The sequence below is a fragment of the Dermacentor variabilis genome, chromosome 8 (assembly GCF_050947875.1).
Source record: "Dermacentor variabilis isolate Ectoservices chromosome 8, ASM5094787v1, whole genome shotgun sequence".
Classification (NCBI taxonomy): domain Eukaryota; kingdom Metazoa; phylum Arthropoda; class Arachnida; order Ixodida; family Ixodidae; genus Dermacentor; species Dermacentor variabilis.
This window is the reverse complement of record NC_134575.1, coordinates 67,307,883-67,326,000: the sequence shown is the minus strand read 5'-3', so window position 1 is coordinate 67,326,000 and position 18,118 is coordinate 67,307,883. Positions and strand designations below refer to the sequence as shown.

Sequence of the window (18,118 nt, the reverse complement as noted above, 5' to 3'; positions counted from 1 at the left end):
GGCAGATGACATCACCACCGGCTCATTGCATGTGGGCCAGACAGCCGCCGGGAGCCGTTGAGGCACTGCCCCCTGACGCACCACTTCGGCAAAGCTGTTCACGCACCTACAAGCCACACTCCTACAAGCCTCTTTAAACATTACATTTTCCTTTACTTTGATTGCGACTATTCTTTTCTTCCAAGACGGGCATGCCCACGAGTATGCGGCATGCTCACCATCACAGTTCACGCAATCTGGAGCTTTTCCCATGTTCCAGAGGCATGGTCACCGGAACTACATTTTGCACGTCTGCAACAGTTCTGGGAACTGTGGCCGTAACGCTAGCATTTGAACCATCGAAGAGAATGATGAGGATTTGGAACATACGGCCTGACATGTAGCTTTACATAGCCGGCCTCGAGTGTCTCAGGCAAGATGCTTGAACAAAATGCGAGTACTAGATGTTTGGTTATTATCTCCTTGCCATCGTGCCTTAGCATAATTGATCACATTTTGGTCCCTCCAGCCTTCTAACAGTTCAGCTTCTGTTAGCCCCATCAGGTCATTGTCGGAGACAACACCACGGCTTGTGTTCACAGCTCAGTGTGGGAATATTGTCACTGGGATTTCCCCAAATGACACTACTTAGGAAGGTTTTCAAGCTGTTTTGGATCGCAGAGTTCCAAAAGGAGATCAAAGCCAGCCACTTTCAATTCTTTGCATCCTGCGCCAAGAGCTTTGGCGAGACATTCTGATACGAGGAAGGCAGAGATCATTCTCATCGTTTTTTTCATGGTTTTCAGAATGAATGACATGCAATAGGGGGAAATATTGTGATTTATTGCCAAGAAATTGAAAAACATTGGTGCACCCTAGTTTCTGAGGGCGATCAGGAAATCGGGGTTAAGAGCTAGCCATTAGTAACATGGAGTTTTCAGCAGCGGTGCCAGCCGCCGACCCTGCAGCCCAACGAGGGGATGTGACAGGATTTGTGTTTAAACAAGGCCTGCCAACGCCAGCTGTACACAGCCACAAAATCAAATATGACATAACCTAGGTTGGCTACTCACACAAGGTTAACCATTGCTGCCTGGAAGATCAGGAGTAATAAATGAGTAGGAGACAGGAAAGACGGAAAGTGAGCAAAACACGAAGGTTGGAAGGAGAGACAGGAAAAGGCAACTACCAATTTCCCCTAGGTGGGTCAGTCCAGGGGTGCCGTCTGCGTGAAGCCGAGGCCAAAGGGGTGTGTTGCCTCCACCGAGGGGCCTTAAACGTCCTAACACTCAGCCTTAGCTCAACGCCCAGGATCCCTTTTTCTCCAGGTACGGCTAAGCCATGCACGGTTGAACGCGGGAGGGTCCGACCCTCATGTGCACGGGTACGTGGTGTCGCAACAGACCAAACGCCTGCTGATGCAGACGCCCTTGCGAGGCTCATCAAGCATTTCTTGATGAGTGTTGGCTAACGTGGATCATTTTTTGCATACACAATGCAAAGACCTATACAAAGCTTTATTTACCCTCTGCTGAACAGACACTTGAACACTTTTTGCTTGTTTTCTTCAGGTAATTGCCACAATGCAGTAGACTTTCTTCTTGCACAAGCTTGCAAACATGCTTACATTAAACTATACTTAATGCAGTTAGATCTAACACACTGCACAGAAAGTAAAAGTTTGGCATCACACATGTGCACAGTGCACATGATCCCGGAGCAAGACAAAGGCTTGAAACAGGCTAGACTAAGTCACATGCATTGAACACATGCACTTCTACGCAGACAAATAAAATATATCTAAAATAAATTTTAAGAAAGATAAAAAGGCAAAAAAATAAACTGCCAAGTCCTCTGTGGCATACACTTCAAGGAGTGTCTTCAGGCTTAGCCCTAATGCTGCTCACATCTGCAGGAAAATAGTCCTCAATGTTAACATGCCCATCAAATAATGCATTACCACCACACTGTTGCATCGTTCCCAGCAGTGAATCACCACTTGCGCCGAGCTCCAGTTCTCGAAGTAGGTTTTCGAGCGAGTTGTCTTGCTTGTCTACTTCACATGGGCGCTTTGGCGAGGAGGAACGGCGTTCACTCAAGGTTTCTTCAGTGAGTGTCTTGCTCAACACTGGCAGACTGCACAAGAGTTCCTTGGATTTTTCTTCGCACATCTCATTATAAAGTGACGACAAGTAAGCACTCACGTTTAACTGCTCATGAGAATCGGATGCATTTTCCTTAGCACCATCAGAGGGTCGGTTTGCAATTTGCTGGTACAGCATGTCCATTCGTGCACTCAAGTCAAGTTCAAAGGTGTTATTCTGGCTAGAGTTTGCTTCGCTGGCGCTAACTGCCTCCAAACTAGCTGAATCCCGAGTCGCCAGGTTCAAGCTGTCTTCAAATGTCATGCTCGTGGATTCTAAGCTCTCTTTAAAAGCAGCATTCCCAGAAGTTTCAAGGGGTAAGCTGTGCCCTGACTTGACTTCTGTGTAAACTGTCTCCACCTGAAGCTTGAGGTTGCCACACTCACCTGCGTAATGTGAGGCACTCATAGCTCCAGTGCCTGGCAAGGAATGGGCATGGTCGGCACTGACGTGATCGTGGCTGTCCTCTGACACACTGTTCGTGGTTTTTGGAGGATTAATTCCACCACTAAAAGTTTCTCTCCGGACTTCTGGGCAAATTGTCTCTGTTTGAGTCGTCACATCCTCAGATTTACAATAAGGATGTGCGGCAGGAGAAACTCCGGTCTGAGCATTGTCAGTCACAAGACAACCACTGTCTGCCGGTGTGTTTAGAGTTGTCTGCTCAACTGGGCAACAGCTTTCGTGCTGGTTGTCACTTCTCAGGCAGCCATTGCTTTCAGACAAGCTTGACAAAGTCTGCTTCTGAAGCGGGGTCGATTTCACACTTTCACTGCATGTGTTCTCACAAGCAGTACGCTTCTTTGAACGTGTCTTGAACTCCACGGGGACGGTGATTCTGGCGGGAACAACAGCTTTTCTGGTGCACTGTGCAAGGCTTGGTGCTGCTGCCTTTTTGGCTGGTTGTGCAGGAACGTTTCTGGCAGGCCGAGAGGTCAAGTTAGGCTTCTGCGAAGATGTAAGAATGCTTGACCTTGGCACTTGCTTCTGCACATGGTAAAAAACATGTATGCACAGCATAAGGTTAAAGTAACATAGCACTACACAGATCATAAGAAGACAACAAACAAAGACACCAAGGACAACAGAAGGGAAATTACTTCTACTGACTGATTGAAATAAAGAAACTAAAATTAATGGAATTAAAGTGGATGAAAAAAACAACTTGCTGCAGGTGTGGAATGATCCCACGTCTCCGCATTACGCGTGCGATGCTCTACCAATTGAGTTACCGCGGCGCCATCTTTCCATCCACTTTCTGGGGTATTTACATGTAAAGAAGTACCCCAGATAGGCCTAGATTGTCCTAGGCCGCGATATCGGCACGGCATGGGGAATCGCGTGAGGGGAAACCGAACATTGGCTTTTCGAACGTGTACGAGATAGCGGCCCTGTTCTTTAACGTGCACCTAAATCTAAGTGCACTACCGTTTTTGTATATCATTCCCGTCGAAATGCGGCTGCCACAGTCGGGATTGAACCCGCGTCCTCAAGCTACCATGGAGGGTACAAAAGTGCTGATTTGATGTGCGACCGCTTCCGCAGTGTTGCATAGACCCTACGGTGCTTTAATACAGCTTTATGCGCACCCTACAAATTTACACAGTGTTTATCTTTCAGAAATAGCTGAAACACACCTTCAGTTTGCCCGCAACCGCCGTTTCCTTGCCTTCTCACATCATCTTTTCCCCCTCCCGCCCTCTCCCTCTGTATCGGAACTGTGAGAGTGGCAGCTGAGATTGTTATTCACTTCTCTTGAGACTGCTTCAGTTCTACCCATTTTCTGCCTCCTCTCCACCCTCCTCTCTACAGTTCTATCTAGGTCCCCTCTGGAGTTGCAAGTTATTAAAAAGGTAAGCACTCCAGTGTCTGCAATGCTTTTGTGGAGGTGACGGATAAGTACAGCTGTCGCCAGGCTAATGTGGAGACATCCGAGGAGCTTCAGAGGGCATTGCCCACATGCGACTCAATGGAAAGGTCCAAATGAATTTATCATGATGACTTTCCTTTCAGCCACGCTCCTGCCAGGTTATACGTGCTCTGAACCACCTTCTGACAGCAAGACAACAGCTACAGCCTGTGCAAAACAAGAGCAGCAGCACAAAAGCCGAAGCAACAGGCAAAGAAAGCTTCGCTTTAAAAAGTGGTTTGTTTTTCATCTGATCACTGTGCTGCAGAAGTTGCACAATTCAATGTTCCCACGAGAACCTTACATATACAATATGTAACACATACAGCCTGAGTCAGCGCGTGTGTCTGCTACATAAGACCCATAACATGGCTAAATTTGTTATGTAAAACTTGACAAGAGAGCTATGCTGCGATCATTAGAATCAAGAGCCTATGCAGCTTTCATAATTTGAACACATGGGATGTTGTACATAATGGCGCTGTTTCTTGAATACACACATTCACGTCTTTCAGCTGTTGCAAGCTGCAATCACATGCCGTGAAAAAAAAAAAAAATCCTGCTTGCAGCATAATCTCCCTAACATGGATCCCGGCCCATGCGGGCCCTGTCCACCCACACCTCCCCAATCTCAACGAGGTCACCCACTCCATTGCGCGAGGTCTAGTCAACCGCGCCGGAGTCACTGGAGATGAGTTGGACACCAGGGAAAGTCTGACAACTTATAACGATCTCGTTAAGGCATTTCACCTCAGTCGCCGAATCTTCCCCCCGCCTCACCCAAAGTTCAGCCGGGCGCAGGCTACCACCCTGCGTCTACTACAAACAAACACGTACCCTTCACCCGCCCGCCTCCACCTTATATTTCCGGACGTCTACACTACCCCCAACTGCCGGTGCTGTGGAATTCACCCGGCTACGCTTCCGCATATGCTATGGGAGTGCCCAGCACAGTACACCCAGACTAACACCACGACTCTCTCGTCGAGGTTGCATGAGGCTCTGCGGAGCTCCGCCCTCGACGACCAAACCTGGGCGACCCAGCACGCCCGCGATGCGGCGGCGAGGCAAGCCCTCGACGTCCCTTCGTGGGAGGCTTAGGCCCGGCCATCATAAAGTGCTGGTTCTAGAATAAAAGTTTATTCCTCCTCCTCCTCCTGCTTGCAGTGCCACATGAGTGCAGCTCCCACGTGAACAGAGAGTGTGTTTACCACATCACTTTGGAGCCCAAGACGGCGAAAATCTGGCTGCCAAAAGGGAGCCACGTGCACCAACTATAGTGTGACTGCACGCCTCAACCTAACGTACACACAACGAGCTTACAGTTTGCGACGAAGAGGTAGACTGCACTATGCCTTTCTTAAACTGCTGCTCCTTTCTCATCTTTCAAATCCTGCAGTGCACCACAGAGCAGAACTGTGCTCAGAAATCATTTTCAGGAGACATATAATCCATATATTGACATGTACATATATAATGACATGTAGGTTGTGCTGAGCAGCGTATCGCTGTGGCCATAATTCCAAGGACTGTCAGGAGCCCCTAATCCTCCCCCTCGTGGTACAGGCTTGCCATGGAGACTCATGTCCACTACCTGAGGAGGGTTTCGGCAACCTTCTGCGGCATTGCTAACCAGTATCATGCAGATGGCGAATGACACTAAAGAATTCAACTAACATTGAGACAGCACCAGCACTTCTTTGCTAGGTCACATTTACGAGCTTATCGAACCAGGTGCAATGCCATTAGCTAGAGTATCTGCCAATGAAGCCGGGTCTCATGAAAAGTAGTAACCGAAATTGCCTTCGAAACAGAAACAATGTTTGCTCTCACTACAAAAAAAAATAATTTTCATGTGGTAGGATAAAGAGTAGGTACTATATACAGGCACAAAAGACAAACCTTTATGGGCATTATCAAATTAGTGCTAAATGATTTAACCCCTAATTTATGCTTTAGGCCAAAGGGCACGACCCTGACACGCTGAAAGAAATTGGTGTTTGCATATAATCCGGTCTCCAGTCATGACTCCTGACCCCGCAAAAGACGCCTCTTCATTTGTCTGTTTTCTAGCTTGAGTGATCGCTTCTTGAGTGATCACTTTCGAGGATACATTCATTCTTGAAAGATTTCACATGACTCTGCATGGTCACATCCATGTACACAGCAAACAGTGTTTCCTGCACTGCGCAAACCTCCACTTTCCACACGCCGGCACATTCAGCGTAGAGTTACTCAATATCTCAGGAAAATGATTGCAGGGTTCATACAGACCATCCTACTCAAAGTTCAAGAACAATTCAAGGATTTCAAGAGTGCCGAAGGCTAAAATTCAAGGAGGGGGAAACAAACCATACTTGTTCACATTAACAATTAGTGAAATCTCCTTAGCTGCAATTTCTTGAGGCTAAGTTGGAGTTGGCTTCACATTCTTCGGGTGACTATTCAAGTTTAATTTCTCCTTGTAATGATGTCAATCACCTTCTGGCATGATGGTTACTAGTGTGTACAGCTTCAGCCAAAGATACTCATTACACGTCATGAGATACTCATACACATGACGATATTTCAACAGAACATTTGTCCTTCTCAATGCATCAAGGAATAGCTACAGAGAAGATATTGATCTAAAAATTCTATATTTTCTCATGCTTCGAAACCACCACCACCAGAATTCATCTTGTGTCACTCATTAACTCTTGTGCCTTCTGAAGCACCTTAGAGTTTTACATATAACACCTATTATTGACACTAGCCATGTCAAGCAATATTGCAGGAGCACTGTACTATTTCAAATTTGTATTTAGAAAATATTGTGATAGAATTAAGTTATAGTGGCTACATAAACTTAATTTTCTAACCATAATATTGTCCAGGTAAAGGTTATTGTGCTAGAAGAAAATTTCCAGATTACTAGCATATTTACATGCGTAAATTGCACACCACCTCCCTCTCAGTTGATTCCTTTTTAGAAATTGTGAGCTTCTACTTAAAATCTACCTCTGCGATTTGGCTCGTAAAACTGTATATGCAGAAATCAGGTGTTTGTGTAGGTTCTTGCGTGGTGCCAATATTAATTTTATATTTGTTGGCAAAAGAGATAGAGCTGTAAACATCAAACTTCAGGGGGTATAGTAATTGATTAACGATTATTTGATTTTTATTGACAAATTATGCACGTCGCAGAGAAGTGGCGACATTGTTGACTGCTTTGAAAGTGAACAGATGGGTCTAAAATTCAATTCTGAGCTGCAGTGTAATAATAGTTTGCAGTTCCTTGACGTGTGCATAAATTTTGCTGCAGATCACGTCTGCTGGCAGTACCACCCACGATCTGCAAAACCAGCTTCAGATTTTGCGTCAGGGCACTCAAAAATTGCAAAACACGAAATTGTTTCGTCATGCCTACACGCGGCCTCGGGAAAAAATTTGCGTGCACAAGCTGAGCACAAGTTTCCAAATGCAAGTGGAAAACCTCAAGAGGAAACTTTAGTTCGAGCCCAAATCTGATAATGCCTATGTCAAACCTTCTAAATACTATTCAAACGCCTTTCTAAGATAACCACTTGGCCAATTTTAATAAAATTTGTTGCATATAAGCAAGAAAGTTAATTCTAGTGACTGTCGGAAGCAGAATTTTTATTTAAGGCTTGAATGTTTTAAGAATCTTCAAAAATTCATATGGTTAAAAAAAAATATCAGAAGCAAGATGTTTACAAACTTGTAGCTATGCACGAATAATAGGTGGTGCAGTTCTGTAAACTGCATCCTTCAGAGCATCCAAAGCGGACAAATTTGATGCATAAATTATATCTTACGTGAATTCGTTACATTGTTTACAAAGGTTCTGCATAAGTCCTACTAATACATTAGTGGTCTATTTGAGAGCCATGCACAATACAACGATTTTGTCTGCTTTAGATGTACTATTAGATGCAATTTACAGAAATGTGATGCCGTTTTTCATTGATGAGTTACAGAGTTGTAAGTCTTTTTTCTTGTGTGTTTAGATAGGAGCTCCTGAGCTAAAGCTTCCTCCCAACGACGTAGGTTATCTTATGCACCTCGTGACATCAATATGTGAAAAGCTTGTGCACATTGCAAAGCTAGAAAAATACGGGCGTCGTCCTTGTGTGCAAAATGAAGGAAGCAGGGAATTGGCAGTTATTCCCCATGTACACAAAATGCCATATGGCCTAAGAAATGTGGCAAAGCGGCATGGCATTTGGGTGGAATTTTCTGCACCACACAAGCTTAGCCGCATCTGTTCCATTGTGCACAGAAGAGCACAGGCCACATCACTGGGTAGTAGGAAATGCAACCAGAAGCATGTCAGGCATTTTCTCAATTGTGTTCCAAGAGTAGTGCATAAAGTTCCCCTCTCCTGTGGTCATATGTACATGGGCCAAACAAGACAATGTGTTAACATATGCCTCAGAGAGCGCAGAAATGCATTAAATGGCACGCCATCCTCTCACCTTGCCTCCCACTGTCAATCGTGCCTGTGTAAACCCATCCTTGAAAACACAGTCATTTTGTTCCGTCACCCTGACCATGCCAGACGAGAAATCTCAGAAGCCTAACACATCACCAAGAATGCGGCACTGTGCATAGGCTGACCATCGCTGCACGACATAAAATTCAATTTTAATAATCGATGTTGAACATATGCCTTGGATGCATACTTGTTGTTTACCTCATCTTGATATGAGTGATGCCTCCATTATTTTTTTTATACATGTACAAGTTTCCATTTGTATATTAAAGATCAATTGTGAGTGAGCGCATGTGGTGTGTGTCCCTTTTCTACATCCAGTGTTTTTCTTGGGCTCTAAGTTTCTGAAAATTGAAGGACAATTTAGACAGGCTCGATATTGCACGAAAGGGAAAGGGAATGTACAAATAGTACAGGGAATGACAGGAAGAGAAAAGGGAGTGAAACAGTGCATCTGAGGTGCTGGTAACACAGCGATGCAGTTGAAAAAGCAAAACAGAAGAAATTCTCCACACAGATTGTCTAAGAAACTCGCCAAAGAAAGAAATTTGTTTTCTTTTGCGACAAGGCAACGGACAGAGGCTCAATACGAAAGATCCCCTTTCGTGCCCTACTTTTTCCTTTGTGATTATGGCTTACATATTCTGCAGAAGGCAACAATAAACACGAGTTAATAGACAGCGCTCTGTCTTGTCTGTTTTGTTTCGTCCACGCGCTGGAAAATAGCGCTACGTCAAACCGAGTAGCCTAAGAGTACAAGGCTTGTCAATTAAGCAACAACACACCCCGTAAGCTATATAAGTGGATCTCAACAAAGCTTCATACCTTCCGCGGCAGCGTTTCCTGGCGGAGAGTCCCAAGCAGGATGAGGCGACCTCTGTACCCCTTGTCCGTGGATACCGAGACGCCCACCCTCGTCGCAGGTTCGTTGCCGTCCGGTTTCCACACGAACGTCACCCGCTGCTGCTGCCCGGGGGCGAGCTTGAATATGTCGGCGTCGGCGCTGAACCCCTTGTCCCGTGGCACGCTCAGTGTCACCAACTGCTCTGTGTTCGTTGTGTTCAGGACGAGCAGCTGGCGCACCGCCTCGCGTCTCGCGGCGACATTTTCAAACGTCACCTGCGGTGGCTTTGCGAACGGCTGAAGCAGCAGTACTTCTACTGCAACAGCTTCGCTTTCGACCTGCTTGGTCGGCGGCGAAAAGGTGAGCACCTGTCTGGCCATGACTGCTCTGCGGAGAAAAATGCAACGCGTGATTGGGAACACACGGGAGTGCAGCGCTGAACAAACAGCAGAAAGCTCCCCGCGTGGGGCTGTTTGTGGATTGGTTTACCGCCAGCCATTTCAACAATGCGACCTTTGACATTCGAGTGACTGTCATTGTTTGTCGATGAGCAAAACAAGAACAAGGTGAAAGCAGAGGCCAACGTTTCGACAAGTGGACTTGTCTTCTTCAAGGAGACAAGTGGACTTGTCTTCTTCAAGGAGACAAGTCCACTTGTCGAAAACGAGAACAAGGTAAAAGCAGGAGCCAACATTTCGACAAGTGAACTTACTTTTGAGACAAGTCCACTTGTCGAAACGTTGGCTCCTGCTTTCACCTTGTTCTCGTTTTGCTCATCGTCTTGAATTTCCCTCCCGCCTTGCCCGTGTTATCCCTGTCATTGCTAGTGGCGCACTGATACCCAGTGAAGAACACTCTGATGCTGCTGCACGTAGAAGCTCAAGATACAAGCCCACAGCGCTGGCTACTTACCACACACTTTCAAAGGTTTCAAGGCACCAATTTCACCGAGCTCGCCGGTTCCGTAGGAGCCGCCAAACCAACAACGATTTCAAATCAACGAGCGCACGAGCGAGCAGTGTTGCCAGGTCGGACAAGGCGGTGTAGCCCAAAGCTAGAGAAACTGTAGCCCAAATGTAGCCAAGCACAAAGAAGAGCAAAACAAATTTGTAGCAAATATAGCCCTTTTAATTTGTGTATACATTCTCACATTCGACTGCGGTAATCTCTTTTTGCACAAGCCGTCGTAAGAAAAAGTCCGTGACGCTGTGATGGTACACTCAGATTACACCCTTTTGCCACAACGATAACCGTCATCTGCCTTGTCCGCATTTACTTTCTTTAACGCGGCGAGCCCGGTACTTCCACACTCTGTACTCTTAGAAAAATTTACGCCCTTTGGGGCGTATTTTGTCCCACAACGATAATCGTCATCTGTCTTGCCCGCGTTTCCTGTCTTTAACGCTGCGAGCCCGGTACTTCCCAGTCACGAAGGGCATGCGCGTTATCAGTGTGACGCAGCATTCTCGACAGGAAAGTAGCCAGAGCCAAGTTTTCAAGAAAGGAAACGCCAGCAAGGCAGATGACGATTATTGTTCTGGGACAAATACATACCCCAAAGGGTGCAACCGTTTTAAAAGTGTACACTCTTCGAAAAATTTACACCCTTTGGGGCGTATCTGGTCCCACAACAATAATCGTCATCTGTCTTACCCGCGTTTCCTTTCTTTAACGCTGCGAGCCCGGTACTTCCCAGTCCCGAACGGCATGCGCGTTATCAGTGTGACGCAGCATTCTCGACAGGAAAGTAGCGAGCGCCGAGTTTCAATAAAGGAAACGCAAGCAAGGCAGATGACGATTATTGTTGTGGGACAAATATACACCCCAAAGGGTGCAACCGTTTTAAGAGTGTAAAAAATATTGCACCCTTTAGAGTGTATCTCTGCCACTCACCGATAATCGTCATCACCCTTGATGCGTTTCCTTTCTTGAAAACGCTGCACCCGCTACTTTCCTGTCGGAAATGTTATGTCATGCTGATAACGCGCATGCCGTTCGGTACTGGAAAGTACCGGGCTCGCAGCGTTAAAGAAAGGAAACGCGTCAAGGCAGATGAAGATTATCGTTGCGTGGCAGATTGCACCCTTTAGGGCGTATAACTTTTTTTAGAGTGGAAGACACGCACGGCATGCCCGTTATCAGCATGACAGAGCATTCTCGACAGGAAAGTAGCGAGCGCAGCGTTTTCAAAGAAGGAAACGCAAGCAAAACAGATTAAGATTATTCACTATTAAAACGGTTGCACCCTTTGGGGTGTACATTTGTCCCACAACAATAATCGTCATCTGCCTTGCTTGCGTTTCCTTTCCTGAAAACTGGACGCTCGCTACTTTCCTGTCGAGAATGCTGCGTCACACTGATAACGCGGCGCCGTTCGTGACTGGGAAGTACCGGGCTCGCCGCGTTAGAGAAAGGAAACGCGGGCAAGACGGATGACGATTATTGTTGTGGGACAAGATAAATCCCAAAGGGTGTACATTTTTCTATGAGTGTTGTTGTGTGGCAAACATACGCCCCAAAGGGTGTACATTTGTTTAAGATTCACTCTTAGAAAAATTTACACCGTTTGGGGTTTATCTTGTCCCACAACAATAATCGTCACCTGTCTTGCCCGCGTTTCCTTTCCTTAACGCTGTGAGCCCGGCACTTCCCAGCCCCGAAAGGCATACGCGTTACAGTGTGACGCAGCATTCTCGACAGGAATGTAGCGAGCGCCGAGTTTTCAAGAAAGGAAACGCGAGCAAGGCAGATGACGATTATTGTTGTGGGACAAATATACACCCCAAAGGGTGCAACCGTTTTAAGAGTATTGTAGAGTCTACTAGTGATGGTCGACCCTTGACATCCACAACAGCGACATCACGCTTGCACACAGAACAATTTTTTGTTGGCCCCGGAAACTCAAGTTCCAACGAATCGCTGCTGAGGGAGAACCTCTCGAAATGAATATCGAATGTAAGCACGAACAAAAAACTTGGAAGACACTTAAAGCGACTGACAAGTGGCCAGAATGTGTTGTAAGACGTTGATGGAAATGAAATGATCATGATTTCTAATGGTAGAACCAGACACGCTGCTCACAATTGAAGTAGGGATTGTAACTTTAAATTGGCAAAGAAAATCTCAAAGGCCAGTAAGTGGCGAGGCCTGGCAAATAAATATTGGCACTCCGGATGTAGTCTATGAGATTATTGTAAGTAGGCTGTTATTAAGTTCAACATAACTATTGCTTAAAATTGCAGTTGCTGTGTTATTAGATCACTTGCGCTTTATGCTATGCTTCGGAAATCAAAAGCACGCATGGCTACGGCAACATGCTGAACTGCGTGTCACGTGTAAAATCGTCGTTTCGTTTTCAATCCGACTGGTTTCGCCGTGACTGTTTAACTCTTTCCCTACCGCGCCCATTGGACATAGTTATCCCGCTAACGATAGTTTGAAACACCGCTTTCGAGACCTTCCGCGCCGCTCACGGACACACCGCGCCATTGGACGCGAACGAGGAGAACCACATTTTTGTTTTCTAAGCAGTTAGTGCAGTTAGATTTTTTCACGCCAGGCGGTAATTTTTGAATGCGCTCCGAAGTTCCACGATCGTCAAAAAAGCAAAGATGGCCGTCTCCGGGAACGGTGCTTGTGCTTCCAAAGATCGCAGATGTCGCGATTCTCGTTGGTCTGCGGCTGATTTTATCGATGGATCGAGCAGCAGCGAGTCTCAGGATGCTGCCTATTCGTCAGACTTTCATAGTGACGACGATACAAAACAGCCCGGCCGGCCTTGCTGTAGTGCTTACAGTTAAATTTTTGTAGTGCGATACCTACCTGTTCAATTAAATTTTTTTTTGTTTTTTTTTCGGAGATAGTGCCCATTAGACGGTGATACATTGTGCATATCTCATTATTTTTGTTAGATATTTTTCTTAGTAAGCACAAGCGCGTCTTTACCAACTTTGTTCAATTTTATCCCATAATCTTGGTTCTGGCAATTTGTCTCGTTAATAAAACTTTTATGCGTGAAAAGTGCATTCATTCTGCTTCTTGTTTATGTATTACGTAATATATTTAGTGCAGCATTTCCTTCAGAAAAAAATCTGGCGTAACCTACAAAATACACTTATTTTCTCCATGGTAGGGAAAGAGTTAAATACCAAAGAAGTTGGACAGTAAAAAATGAAAACACGTAACTTTTACCGCCGAAATACTTAACACTTCGGAAAACATGAATCGCAGGAACGTTGAATTGCTAGACAAAATACTTTGTCACAGTTACGGCCGCACTTGTCGTCTGCCTCCCACTAATGCCGGCGTATAATCGCTACGCGGCGCTCACCTGTCACCGCTTTTAGCAAGCTTGCAGTGGTCACGACTACATCCTCACTGCAGATAAAAAATTCTGATAAAGAATGCTCCATGCCGTTTTCCGCGTTACCACTTCTTGATTAGGCACTCTGACTGGTAAGCTTTCCATTGCATTAAAAAATAGGTACCATGAAAATTGGTTCTCAGTCACTTTAATCACCTTTAAGAGTGGAACGCGATAACATTCCAAGACCCCTGATTGCTTCCCACGCTTCCTGGCAGCTGCAGCTTATGTAACCATAATGGTTACTTCCAAACGCTGGAGGCGAACGATATGCACGAAGGCGAACTTTCTGGTTACTCTTTTTATCCATCCCACCCTCATAGCAGGCGCCGCCGCTGCCGCGGAGGCGAGTGCCATCTGGATGGTGTCGCAAGGGACCGAGTGGGGTGCGCCGCTCCTACTTGGCAGTAACCGCTTATTCTCGTTTTTTCTTGTGTTCCCTGTCCCGCTTAGCACTGAACCACAAAGTCTCATGGAAAACCACCTAGTACAAACCATCACCCTCCTAACAATACGTCGAACGGCAGCTGGTAAAAGGGTTTGTGTTCGAGGTTCCGCATAACAAACATGTTTTCTCGTAAATTCAAATTACAATTCGACCCTACTATGTCTGCAGGTTGAGTGCAAGTTGTACATTACGAATTTTCGGACGCGTTTTACTATGAGAAATTCAATTATACTTCATTCATGCATATGCACCAGCCGAAGGGCCTGCGAGGTTCGGGGTCATTTTTCTTACACATACAACGGTGCCGACGCTAGATTTTCTGTGACACGGGGTCCTTATAACGCTATCGCGTTAAACTTCTTCTCGCACGCAAAGAAGAATGGCAATTAAGCTTACCGTGATAAATGCGGAGTAGGTCCAAAGCTGTGCCCAGCGCGATACTCCAGTGTGTAATTTACCTGTGTTTCCCTTCTTTCATGCTGACAGACGAGTGAACGCCTGCTGTAGAAGACAGGCCCGGCGCAGGAGGAACCAGAGCTGGGTGAGCCTGTGCTCCAGCATCAAGGACCGTTCAAAGGGCCCCCTAGCCTGGCGACTACTCAAGCCACTCACCGGCAAGAGGACGAGCCGTCAACCCGTCCTCGCTGTGACCATCTCGCTAGGAATCAGCGAAGAGGCCCTCGCGGAACTTCTGGCGGACCGGTTCGCCCCTCCCGTGCCACAGAGTGCAGCCATCCTGCCGGTCGGACATCCCCCTGCCCAGCTGCCCACCTGTCTACACATAATCCACCCTGCTTGGACGTCCAGGCAGGTCGCTGCCCTCTGCCAAGAGCCACTTGCCCCGCACGAGCTCCAGGCGGCTCTTAGGCGAGGGAAACGCCGCAGCGCACCAGTAGCAGACGGTGTAACGCCACAGATGCTCCGCAACCTGGCCACCAGCGAGCAACAGCGCCTGCTCGAATGCTTCAATGAGACCTGGCAGTCAGGGCAGGTGCCAGAGGCATGGCGCACAACCATTGTGGCACCCATCCTCAAGGCCAGAAAACCGGCTAGGGAACTGTCATCCCATCGACCGGTATCCCTCACCTCCGCTACCTGCAAGGTGATGGAGGCCATGGCACTGGCACGACTGCACTGGGTGGCCCGTGCTCGCGGCTTCCTGGCAGACCAACAGAAGGGCTTCCGGCGGCGGCGGCGCACTGCGGACTCCATCGCTGACATGGTGTCCACCCTGGAGGACGCCAAGGCCGGCGGGGACCTCGTGATGCTCTTGCTGATCGACGTACAGGGTGCCTTCGACAGGCTCCCTCACGCAGTTGTCCAAGTGATGCAAGTAACCCAGCGGCATGTGCGGAAATTGAGGGGTGGCAGTTTAAACTAGTTGGAATTCCAGTCTAATAAGTTTTAAGCGCAAATGAAGACGGGACGACAAGAAACACGGACAAGTGCTTGTCCGTGTTTCTTGTCATCCCATATATCTTAATCCTTCGTGCTTAAAACTTATTAGACAATGGAGCTTGAGCTTTGCTTTGTCAATGCCCTCGAGTTTATTTACACGGCTTCCTGTGGCTTCGGGAACGTGTTGGTAAGCTGCCTTGAATTGCATTTTGGTTTCTGGGCCGTCTTCGTCTGGTTTTACTCTAGTGACAGATGTATATTTTGGCAATAAACATTCATTTTCTTTTAGTGAGGTGTGTAACTATGATTCTGTTTCTAACATCGCCATGCTCATCATAAGTCGCTGCATAACAAAAGTTAAGCAAATGTGTTTTTCAGAAATTTTCGCAATCCGAACACATGGGCTTATACTTTAGGCTAGATGGCTGCAATGACGGTGTTCATTCATCAGTGTCTAAAGATTGTTGTGCCTTAATATATTGCGTTTCACTTATGAAATATAATAAATACCACCGCTTTACATGCCAAAACCACGATCGGTCTGCTATTAGGCGCACGCTCTTAAAAAGTTTACACCCTTTGTGTCGTATCTTGTCCCACAACGATAACCATCATCTGTCTTGCCTGCATTTCCTTTCTTTAATGCTGCGAGCCCGGTACTTCCAAGTCAAGCACGGCTTGCTTGCTATTAGCGTGACACAGCATTCTGGACAGTAAACTAGCAAGCGCTGAGTTTTCAAGGAAACGAAAGCAAAGCAAATGACGACGATCTTTCTGGGACACCATAAGCTCCAAAGGGTGTGAACTTTTTGAAGAGTGTACGCTGAGGCATTCGAAAGAATTTTTACTACCTGGGGTTCTTTAATGTGACCTAAATCTAAATACAGCGAACTCTCACTTGAGTGAATTTCAAGGGACCGAAAGAAATAATTCACTTAACTGAATATTCACTAGACCAACATAAGACATGGCATCCATAGTGTTAGAAATGTGTGAAATGGAATTTGTACATATCTATGAAAAACACACCACGTGGGTCGTTTGTGTGCACACGCGGAACCGACGAGACTGCAAAGAGACGACGACCATGCCACGACTAGCCTGTCGGAAAAAAAAAACACCACGTGGTTTGTGCTGTAACAAATCGCCGCTTTGCTCTGGCGGCGTTGTAAGCGCCAGCGATGTTACTTTGTTCATGGCCTCCGAGATTTATGGCCTCCGAGAGGCCCTGCCTCGTTGCCGTCCGTTTTCCGCGTCGCCGCTTTGCCCCAGGGGCGCTGTAGCGCCAGCGACGTTACATTGCCGCTGGAGCGGCGGTTTGATGAGGGCGGGCATCGGTTGCGCCTGCAGTGCAGTGCAAGCCTTGGTCCTCTGAGCGAGTTCGTTAAACTGAAATATTGACTGTTCCCAAATTCGTTTAAGTGAAACATTTTTGCATAGAATCTATAAGAAAACTGTCGGGGATTTTTAAAAAGTTCGTTATTCTGAAATATTCGATAAACCGACTTTCGTACAACTGAGAGTTTACTGTATATGAGCTTTTTTGTTCGCATTGGCGTGCACCTTTGGACTCTTATCAGCCACTGCCGTGATCGAAACCCCGACCCCGAGCTTGCTTTTTGACACTTGTAGAGCGTATTCTGTTTCAATACAACTGTTTTTGGCCACATATGCTCTTTAAATCATTCTTAGCTTTTGCACGTACTACTTGTATCTGAATGAATGCAGTACCTTCAGGCTGCCGTATTTATTTACTTTGTTTTGTCCTATACCTTTTAATGGCATCACGCAGCTATAGTTTTATGGTCAAGAGTTGCGTCACTCTTTTTCAAGAACAACATCTAAAACCTTTAGTATTAACCATACGTGTCAACTTGGTTTTGAAATAAATTTGTTAGCGTAAGCGAGAGCGCTGCAAGAACGACTAGTTATGCTGGACTTGAAACAACTTCTAGTACTACTTTACTGCAAGCGTTACACCTCCTCTTTTGTGTTAAGATGTAAATTTTCAATCCACGCAATCATAAAAAGTGCGAAAATTGGAAATTTCTACTCAGTGAGCGCACAACCCGATTTCCCGCCGTCCATAATAGCACGCATTTACGTATTTCTACACAATATGGTGGCGCAACCGGATGTGTCGCCACCCTGTATGAATTAGTGTGGTGTCGAGGCGCTACAGTGTACTAGAAGGCTTCAGCGCCCTAGGGCATGCCTTGATAGGAGGCCCTCTTTTGCTTCAAGCTTGAATCTGGATGGTCTGTTTCTCGGCACAGCCGCTAGGGGGCGAGCCCTTAGTTGGAGTCGCCAATATCATTTAATATTATCTAAATTACTACTGACGTCGTACAAGACTCTGATGACGTCTCTGATGATCTTTGGTACCATTGCCTGTTCACGCCAGACTTCCTGCCTCATGGGACAAATAATGCTTTCACATTAATAAGCTTACAGCTTACATGAAATTGTTACAATTGCTTACGAGGAAGGGCCTTGCAAATATTATAGAGCGGCGTATGTCTGCTTTAGTTGGCTTAA

General features: G+C 46.3%; 1 protein-coding gene across 1 annotated transcript; it reads right to left on the bottom strand.

Annotated features, from left to right (window-relative positions):
* Nucleotides 1-1,479: 1,479 nt before the first annotated feature.
* LOC142590313 (uncharacterized) lies at nucleotides 1,480-10,401 on the bottom strand. The gene is made up of 3 exons (XM_075702334.1): nucleotides 10,284-10,401; nucleotides 9,353-9,758; nucleotides 1,480-3,110 (listed from the first exon to the last, which is right to left on the bottom strand). The coding sequence occupies exons 2-3, from the start codon at nucleotides 9,749-9,751 to the stop codon at nucleotides 1,848-1,850; spliced, it is 1,662 nt and encodes a 553-aa protein (XP_075558449.1). The 5' UTR covers nucleotides 9,752-9,758; nucleotides 10,284-10,401; the 3' UTR covers nucleotides 1,480-1,847.
* Nucleotides 10,402-18,118: the final 7,717 nt, after the last annotated feature.